The following is a 10,175-nucleotide window of genomic DNA, read 5'->3' as shown; positions in this document are numbered from 1 at the left end:
CTTTGGCTGGATCCCCAGTAACATTTCTTAGTTATCTCCAGGAAGACAGGAGGAGATACATGAATGCACGACCATTTATCAGGCTAAATGAGGGCAGGGAGCTTTATTAGAAGGCTCAGAGCTGACTTAAATTAATATTGCCCACTGTGAGGTTTTACAAAGCTTTTTTTCCTGAAACAATAGTCTGCATTGGGAATTCAGCTCTGAGAGGTTCTGTAGCCAGGCATCAGACAGAGATTCAGGCATGACCAGGGCAGGGAGCAGCTCTAAACCCAGCTCAGGGTGTTTGTGCCTCTCCTCACTCTGTGAATCTCCTTGTGCCTGACCATATTCCTGCAATAATGGCAATAAAGGTCCAATCAGATGGATAAAACCTGGATCTTTGTTCACAGGAGCTTGGCCAGAGATAAACCTGTGCTTACCTGGCTTAAGGAAACCTCTGCCACAGCTGAGCTCTTCTCCAGTGCTTGCCAGAGTGAAGCTGGGAGCATGGCAGGAGAGTGACCCTCTCTAGCCAGAACATTTGAGTTATGGGATGTGGAGCATGAAACTGGGCTCAGAATTGCACAGAATATTCTGTTGGTTTGGAGTTGGTTTTTTTTTTTGCCAATTTGACCTGAGCTAATCAGAGGCAATCAAGTCAAGTGGCACTGATGAAACCCATATTCCTCTTTAATTTCTAGCCCAAATTACATCTGTCATTACTTCTTCTTCTTTTTTTTTTTTAAACAATTTCAAGAAGAGCAGCTCACCCAGAGGGTGTGTGGAAACAAGGCAGTGACCAAGTTTCACTTCCCTTCTTGTTCTCTGCAGCCCTCTGAGATGTGCAATGAGAAGCAGGAGTGGTGAAACACAACTCCTGGCACTGAAGGAGGTTTCTGTCTCCAGGTTTCTCTCTCCATGCTCCTTTCTCCTGCACTCCTGGCCTCCTGAAGATGCCCAGGAGAGGGGCCCTTCCTGTGGGCACACTCCTGGTGCTGCTGCAGCTGGCATTTGTCCTGTCCCCACTGGCAGGCTGCCTCCTGGATCCCTGTTTGGAGGTATGTGAGCTCTGAGTGAGCAAAAAATCCTTCATTTCTCTCCCTTTGCTTGGGAGATTTGTGCCTCAAGCCTCTTAGGAAAGCCCAGCTTTTTTTTTTTTTTTTTTTTCCCCAAGGTTGTTATCAAGGTGATTGAAGCATTTGAAGTAAATTCTAGTCTCTAAAACATCTGAGAACCAGAACCAGGGGCAAGAACTTTTTCTTCTTGTTGGCTTTCTGTACTTCTGAGGGTGCTGCAGTGCAGTTATTGTAATAGATTATATTTCCCTTGGAATGGATCCAAATTTCATCTAATTTCTACAAAACCCAGATTTTTGCCTGGTTTGTGCAGCAGAGTGATTTCACCAAGTACCTGACATGGGCCAGCTGCCTTTTGCAAAGTTTTGCTGACAGTTATCTGCTTGCAGAATAACTTTGGTTCAAGCTGCCTGGTTATGTGCAGGGGAAGAGAGCTGAGAGCTGCTCCTGGGCATGCAGTGAGGGTTTGTCCTGCTGGCTCTCTCAAAGGTTGCTGCTGGTTCATCTGGAACCTCAAGCAATGCTGTCCTGTAGTTTTGTCCCAGCTCCCATCAGCAAGAAGCACAGCTCTTCCTGGGGAGTAGGACTGGTTCTATTAGGGGAGAGAAAAATGTTTAGGGTGTGTAAGATTATTTCCTAAATCTCAGGGCAGCTCCTCTAGAAATGAACTGCAAGTGGGGGGGGTCATTCTGCTTCTGCTTTCCTGACATTTCCTGGCACTTCATGAAGAGCAGATGTTGACCATGATGGGATCTGCCTCTGTTACAGATCACCCCTAACACAACTTTCAGATGCACTGGACTGAACATCTCTGGAGTTCCTGATGGAGTCCCAAACACCACCCAGAGCCTGGACCTCAGTTTCAGCAATCTGAAATCTCTGGGCTCAAATTATTTTGCATCAGTCCCTGAGCTGCAGTTTCTGGATCTTTCAAGGTAATGGGATCTGTTATGTAGATACTGGTAAATTTTTCTTTATTGGCTGGGTTACAATGGTGGCTTATTTTGGGGTCTACTGGTCTTGGCTGCTTTTTTTTTTTTTTTCTTGTGATTTTGTCCCTGTGTCTGTCATTTTGCATGTCCCTGTGGTGAAGTGATGAGCAGCTTTTAGTCCAGTCACTGAGTGCACACCCTCCACTCAGAACTGGGTCTGTCAGTCTGATCTTGGAGGCTGGAATGTGAGAAGGAGGAGGAAGATGTTTCACTTGTCTGTGAACAAGAAAAATGTCAGACTTTTCACTGTTACAAAAACTCTGAAGTGGAACATCTTGGGTGAGCTGTTTTTCTAATCACAGTTTGAAAAAAAAATAACATGAAGGTACATTCATTTTCTAAAAGGCTGTTTTAAAATATCAACATATTCTCTTTTGCCTTCTCCTCACATATCTGGGGGAGGAGATGGGGGAGGCCTATTAGCAAATTTGAATTGATGTATAATCTCCATTGACTTCAGACAACAGTTTCTCTGGGTAAATTGTTTCACTGAGAAATGTCACTCAGCCCCGTCACAGCTCTAGCTCCAAAGTGGCTGAGTGGCAGAGCACATGTGCTGGGAGGCACTGCCTGGATTATTCTGCTGGGATTCACTGCAGAATGGATTTGGGTCTCAAATTCTGGATCTTCCCACATCAAACAAACCTTAGGGGGCCACGCTAATTTTCCCCTCTTCCTTTTCTCCTCCAGAGCCAGCACAGCCTGGGCTCTGCTCCCTCTGAGCCATCACCAGGTCCCAACTGCTGACAGAGCCGGGAGCTGTGCCACAGCTGCACTGCTCTGGTGCCAGTGGGGCTGCCCAGGTGTGGCTGAGGTGGCACTCAGAGGGCTGGGGATGTGCCAGGTGTGAGGGAATGCTGGCTCTGGTTGGTTCTTCCATCAGTGATGGCCATCCCAATGCCATTTGGCCTAAACTGATGGCTAGGATTCTTCTTTCCTGCTGCCTGCATGGATTTTTGATCTTCACCAGGTCTCCAGGTCTCTTGCTTTGAAGCAAAGATTGGAGAGGAGGAGGTGAGAGGAGGTCTCCTGCTGGAGGAGAGCTCCCTTTGCACATCCAGGGATGCTGGCTCTGCCCAGCGCAGCAAAGCCAAACCAGCCCCCAGTGTGAGGCTGAGCCCCAGGGTGTCACAGCAGCACTCAGAGAACAAGGAAGGGACAGTGTTTCATGCATTTCTATTTTCTTTTCATGCCCAACAGGTGCCACATCCATACAATAGAAGATAACTCCTTTGTGGATCTCCATAGACTTTCCACCTTGGTTTTAACTGCCAATTCCCTCCAGCACCTGGGGAAAGCAGCTTTCCATGGCTTAACATCTCTGAAAAAATTGGTGCTGGTAGAAACCAACAGGACCTCTCTGTCTGAGCTGCCTATTGGCCACTTGCATACTCTGGAGGAGCTGAATTTAGGCCACAACAGCATTACTTCATTGAGGCTTCCCAAGTATTTCACCAACATGACCTCCCTCAGGCACCTGAGCTTCTTCTCTAACAAGATCACTTCAATCTCCAGAGGAGACCTTGATGCCCTGAGGGAAGGGAACAGGCTCAACCTCACTCTGGTGCTTTCCTTGAACAGTATAAAATCCATAGAGCCGGGGGCCTTTGCAGGGATCCACCTGGCTGAGCTGGCTCTCAGGTCTGCTTTGGAGAGCTCCATGATGCAAACTTCTCTGCAAGGCCTGGCTGGTTTGCAGGTCAGCAGACTCATAGTTGGGGCGTTCAGTGACCGTGGCAGGCAGCAGGACTTTGAGGGGGGGCTCTTGAATGGGCTGTGCCAGGTGCAGATGGAAGAGTTTGTCCTGATCTGCCTCAGGGGCTTTGAGGATGACACAGACACTCTCTTCAGCTGCGTAGGCAACGTCTCCACTATTCGCTTGGTGAACCTGGGACTTGAGGAGATATCACAGGTTCCTGTGGGGTCCAAAGTGAAGCAGCTGGAGTGCAAGAAATGTGGTTTTGATGATGTGCCTGCCCTGAAGCTGTCACTTTTCAAGGAGCTGAGAGTGCTTCGTATTACCAAGAACAGAAGTCTCAAAAACTTTGAGCAGAAGTTTGAGGGTCTCAGTAACCTGGAGGTCATAGATTTGAGTGAGAATAGACTCACCTTCAGCAGATGCTGTTCCCCTCAGTTTCAAAATTGTCCAAATTTGAAACACTTGAACTTAAGCTTCAATTCTTATATCAGATTGACTGGAGATTTCATTAATGTGGAGAATTTGTTATATTTGGACCTTCAGCACACAACCTTATTTGGTCCTGGCTCCTACCCTGTCTTTCTGTCCCTTCAGAGACTGATTTACCTTGATATTTCCCACACCAAAACCAAAGTTGAATCCCAGTGTACATTTTGTGGCTTGAACTCTTTGCAAGTGCTCAAGATGGCAGGAAACTCCTTTGCAGACAATAAGCTGGCAAACAACTTCAAAAACCTAAGTCACCTCCACACCTTGGATATTTCAAGCTGCAAATTAGAACATGTGGATCAAAGTACTTTTCATGCCCTCTCTGAGCTAAAAGAGCTAAACATCAGCAACAATAAGCTCCTGACCTTTGATCCTGGGGTCTACCAGCCACTCCAAGCCCTCAGAGTCCTGGATTTCAGCAGAAACCAGCTGATTGTTCTGTTGGACTCAGCCAGGGAAACCCTGCCTGACAGCCTGCTCCTGTTGGATATCTCCCAAAACCTGTTTGATTGCTCCTGTGTGTACCTGGACTTTCTGGAATGGGTCAAGGAGAAGCAGGAGCTGCTGCAGAACAAGGAGCTGATGCTGTGCCACACTCCCTCGTACGTGGCCAACGTCAGCCTGCCAAGATTTGATCTGTCCTCCTGCCACATCAGTGCAGGCAAAATTTCCTCCTCAGTGGTTGTGCTGCTCTTTGTAGTGGTGCTCCTCTTCCTGGTTTACAAGTACTACTTCCAGCTCTACTACTCCGTGGTGCTGCTCAGTGGCTGCAAGCACTACGCAGAAAGAGGTGACACCTACGATGCCTTTGTCATCCACTCCAGCAAAGACCAGGAATGGGTGACAAAGGAGCTGGTGGAACCCTTGGAAGGAGGAAGACCTCCCTTCCACCTGTGTCTGTACTACAGGGATTTCCTGCCAGGGGTACCCATTGTCACCAACATCATCCAGGAGGGATTTCTCAGCAGCAGGAATGTCATCGCAGTCATCTCCGCTGACTTCCTGGAGAGCAAGTGGTGCAGCTTTGAGTTTGACATTGCCCAGTCCTGGCAGCTGGTGGAGGGGAAGGCTGGGATCATCATGATTGTGCTGGAAAATGTGAACAAGGAGCTGCTGAGGCAGAGGCTGGGGCTGTCTCGGTACCTGAGGAGGAACACCTACCTGGAGTGGAAAAACAAGGAAATAAGCAAGCACATCTTCTGGAGGCAGCTGACAGGAGTGCTGCTGGAAGGCAAAAATTGGAATCATGAGGAGACAAAACTCATGTGAAGAGAAAGAAGGGTTCTTCCTGCCCTGGCTGCCATCCTGGCCTGATGGATGGTGCTTAGAAGCTGGTTCTTCTGCTGCTGCTCAGAGTCAGAGCGCATGGATGGAGGCACTGCCACATCACTACAGAGATTCCTGCCTTGCTGGTCACCTTCTCTCAAGGAAATTTGCAAGTTAAGGAGTGACAAGGGCCAGAAGAGCTGCCTGAGCTCTGTGTTTGGCCATAGCTGTCACCCACAGGTGGCCCAGCAGCACCTCAGGTTTGGTGGGTGTAGGAACAGACCAATGCTCTGACTGTCATCTGGCTGCTTCTGAAACTGGATTTGGGTCCTGAGACCGTTTACTCAGAGGAACTTCAGAGTCTGTTGCTTTGAGTGGACCCCAGAACCTCAAAGGCAGAGTAAAGACACAGGATTTTCAGCTCTAAAAACTTTGTGAAACAGAAACAAGGTTTGGATTCTGAAACTCTTGTGCCTTCCTCTGCGGGCACCATGACTCAGGGCACAAACTCTCCAGGGAGCAATGGGGCATCCTACAGCTCAACTGGGAGCTGCTCAGGGAACCTGACTAATTTTGTCATCAGGGAGGGAAGTTTCTGTGGTTGGGAAATTTGCCCAACATCTTTCTTTCAGTTTTCTTTACGCCAAGGCCAAATATTGCAACCATCACCTGAAAATCTTACTTATATCCAGATTGTATAGCATTTGTAAAGGGCATTTTGGAGTTTGCCTGGGGGGACAAGGAATGTGTAACACCTCTAAACTGAGATATTTCTTTGCTCCCACTACTCCTCCTCACCCAGTGTTTGTGGATATGCTTTCGGACTGCCCTAAGCAAGCAAAATTGAGCCTGAATGAAGTGTTTGGATGTTTACAGCCAGCCAGTTCTAGATTAAGCTTTTTCACTCTCTGGACCAGCCTGAATTCACTGTTGGAAGGTGCTGCAAGAGCCTCCAGGGTTTGAAATGGGGTTCAGATCTGCCTCTCTGTTTCCCCAGGGGTCAGCTCCCACCTGGAACAGCACTGAGTGGGGGAGTTCTGCTTTTGTTTCACTGAGAACATGCCTGGCATTTTGCAGGGAGAAGAGATAGAGGGAAAAGGTCTGGGTTAGCTGGACTAAATGTTACCCCAGCAGTGTCCTGAGTGAAGGGAAGGAAAGCCTGAATGCCATGGAATCCTCCCACAGAGCCCACACCAGTGATGTGTGGGACAGGGCATGGGGCAGGAGTAATCCTCTCTTTTTGCCAAAGGCTTTGGTTGGGATCCAGCCCTGAATTCCTCTGGTGTTAATCTTGCAGATCCTTCTATGGTCAGTGATGTTCTGCAGAGGTAAAACAGAAGCAGCTGAGTGGTGAGTCAGATCTGATGCTTGTCTGCTCACTTCTCCAAGCACCAGACAGGGTCATTCCCATGGAAATGATCAGGGACCAACATCAGACATTGCTGGACAGGGAGGGAGAGCCAGTTCCAAGCCTTGTGCTGGCAAAAGTTGAATCACAGCTCCCTCCCTGTGTGCTGTGTCAGACAACACTACCAAAACCCCCCACAGCCCTCCCTGAGCTTCTTCTGTGACCCAGGAGATGAAGATTTAATAAAACTACACTTGATGCTGCATCCCTTTGCCCAGAGAGATTGTTCTGCACCTGCTAAATCCTATTCCAGCAATTCCCAAATTGAAGTTCTCCTCACCTCTGCTGACATTGATGGGTCCTGCAGACCTTCCTCCTCACCCTTCCACCCCCACCTTCCTCCTCCTCCTCCAGGGATGGGGGAGTGAACCTCGAGGTTCCCTGCACTGAGGCCAAAGGAGAGCACAGTGGACAAAGCAAAGATTGGCCTAAATTCCAGCAGCTCCAAGTTAAATTGGGAAACAAAAGAGGAAAAATTAAACAGAGTGGGAGTTCCTGCTCCTGAATGGAGCAGCCCTGAAGGTGCATTTCTCCTTCACTCCTTCTCTCTGTGGCTCCTCTGCAAACAATCCTGTGGATGTGTATTTCTGGCACAAAGCAGAGTCCTGTGATTCTTGATTGTAATTATAACAATGAGTTTCAGAAAGCCTGAGAGTGGTTCTGGGCATTTATAAAAGGGATTTAGGACAGTATTGTTTAAAAAGTCAGTGGTTTTTTTTTTAATATCAAAGCAATTTTAGGAGAGCTGGAGTGATGCTGAGACGAGGCTCCCACCAGTACAATTTTAAAAGAAATTGGTCGCTTGTTTTTCTCTTCCTATTCAGAGTCTCCACAGCAGACATGAACACCTTGTTGTCCCTGGCTTCCTTATTGTCCAGGAAAAAGCCACAAAAGCCAGCATAACTTCAGCTGCCCCTCTGTGGTCCCTTCCAGCCTGAGCCCTCTGTGGTTCTGTGACCAGCCCAGGCAGTGCTGAGGTTTGTGAGTCCAGGATGGACAAGGCTGTGGGAAGGATTGTATTTTCACCATTTACCTAGCACAGAAACTGTAGATCTTCTTCTGGAAGACTCAAACAAGCTTTCCCCAATAGTATAAATAGGGGAATATTGTGGTTCCCACAGAAACACATGTACTCATCTGTCTTATTGTAGGAAGCAAATATCCAAAGGAAAACTCATCATTCTCATGTTTCCAAAGCTGCTGGCATGCCCTGTTTGGAACTGCCCACTCTGCAGCAAGTGGCTTTGATAGGATTTACTCACTGGGTGAAAAAATGAGCAGCCAAGCAAACACCCCTGCAGCTCTGCATTCATCTCTCATGTAAATATCTGAAAATATTCCAGCTATTAAAGCATCTCTTTTGCCCAGGTCATAAAAACAGATGGAGACAAAGCTCCAAAGGGCTGTTGCATCCAAGCTACTCCATTTGCAGTGGGGGCATGCCCTGATTTCACTCTGAGCTTCATTTAGGCCACGCAAAATGCCAGGAGAGCTGCAGCTCTGGACCTCCTTCCCTTGTGGAGGTGCTGTCCCAAGGGCAGGACATCCTGGTGTGCTGGCAGTGTCACCAAGCTGTCTTTGCAGTGAGGGCTCTGAGCAGAGCGTGCCCTCCTTAGGGTGATTGCCTTGGTGCTCTGCTGGAATCCAAAATGCAGGGAATTCTCAAAGCTTTGGGCCTGTAAGCCAAAGCTCAGAATTAAACACAGGATTTAATCTGAGACCATGGAAAAAACTTCCAAACTTAGGTGCTAGAAGTGAGAATTAGGATTTATAATTTAAAGCAGAGAGAAGTTAAGCTAAGTAAGGAAAGTTTAGAGTTTTAGAGTTCAAGATATAGAAAAAATAAAAGTAGTCACAGAGGTAAACAAGGGGTTTAGAATGCAGCACTGTGGGTTTGTGTGCCATAACAGGATTGGCTGAGAAATTTACACTGTAGCATGAGTCACTGTAGTATGAGCATAAGACAAAATATTTAAGGATTGGGTCAAAAACATAAATACCCTTGTTGGCAGTGTTTTATTGGTCAATAAAGCTTAAGACTTGGTTATAAGACTTAAAGGGTCTTATAACCAAGGGCCTTGTGACCTCCTGAGCCATGGGGTAAAGATGTGAGCCGAGCTCACCCTTCCTGCCTATGCAGAACAATAAACCATATCATCCAAACCAATTCACAGGTCCCATCTCGACCTCATTCAAAACTCCTTCAAAAAATCCCCACAGTGCTCCCCAGGCTGCAGCAGCTGGAAAAGCTGGAACCCAGAGGCAGGTGCAGCCCTTCCCACCTGGATCTGGCTGGCTGCAGGAGCTGCAGGAGCTGCAGGAGCAGCAGTGCAGGAGTGCTCCCCTGGCCCCCTGAGCAGCAGCACAGATTCCCAATGTCACATAAAAACCCAGCAGAACAAGGAAAAGCAGCTGCTTTCCCTGGGCCCACAGGTACTTGACAGGAACAGGTTGAAACTTCTCAGGGAGAGCATCTGTCCTCTGGGAAATGCTATTTTGTGTGTGGTTTCTGCAATTTAATGAGGTAGCGTGGGGAATCTGTGGAATGGGAATTGTCACAGCAGAGTTTCTGGATTGCTGTTGCATGTAATTTTGGAACAGATATTTTTTATGGAAACAGTGATTTTAAAAAATGGTTTGGAGGGGCTGAAAAAGGGTTTTCTAATAAAAGTTAAATTTCTCCACAATGTCATTTTAAAAAATGTCTGCTTATGCTTATGCTGTTGTTTTTCAGAGTACCTTTTCATTTTAAAATCTGTTTCTATTTACACAATCTGAGTAGCCTCTCAAAGCAACACCAAGATGTAAAAATGTTTTCCACACACACAAATTAAAAACTCTGGACTTTGTTTTGGGGGAATTTTTTCGGTTTTTTGGTTTTTTTTTTGGTTTTTTTTTTTTTTTGGGGGGGGGGTTTGTTTTTTTTTTTTTGTTTTTTTTTTGTTTTTTTTTTGTTTTTTGGGGGGGGGTTGGTTTGTATTGTTTTGGTTTTGGGTTTTTTTTGATTTTTTTTTTTTTTGTAACTTGCTGGAAACTATGTTTGGAAAAATGGAAATTCCTCTTCTGTGGCAGTTCTTTCCATGACCCTCTCAGAGTCAAACCTTCCCCTGCCTATGCCCCACTGCAGTTCAGGCAGCAGAAGCCACTGAGGAACCCCTGGAGAGAATTTCACTAAGTGCCTTTTGCAAAACATCTTGAGTAGGTGCAGGGGATCGATAGGACCTGCCTGGGAGCAGCTGAACAGGGGAGGAGAGAAGCAATTC

General features: G+C 47.1%; 1 protein-coding gene across 1 annotated transcript; it reads left to right on the top strand.

The window, feature by feature from the left end:
- Positions 1-824: 824 nt before the first annotated feature.
- TLR4 (toll like receptor 4) lies at positions 825-9,599 on the top strand. Its single transcript, XM_009093504.4, has 3 exons — positions 825-1,040; positions 1,827-1,993; positions 3,251-9,599. Exons 1-3 carry the CDS (start codon positions 936-938, stop codon positions 5,505-5,507), a joined length of 2,529 nt encoding a protein of 842 aa, XP_009091752.3. The 5' UTR covers positions 825-935; the 3' UTR covers positions 5,508-9,599.
- The last annotated feature ends 576 nt before the right edge of the window (positions 9,600-10,175 follow it).

The sequence above is a fragment of the Serinus canaria genome, chromosome 17, assembly GCF_022539315.1.
Source record: "Serinus canaria isolate serCan28SL12 chromosome 17, serCan2020, whole genome shotgun sequence".
Lineage (NCBI taxonomy): Eukaryota > Metazoa > Chordata > Aves > Passeriformes > Fringillidae > Serinus > Serinus canaria.
This window is presented reverse-complemented; position numbering and strand designations above follow the sequence as displayed.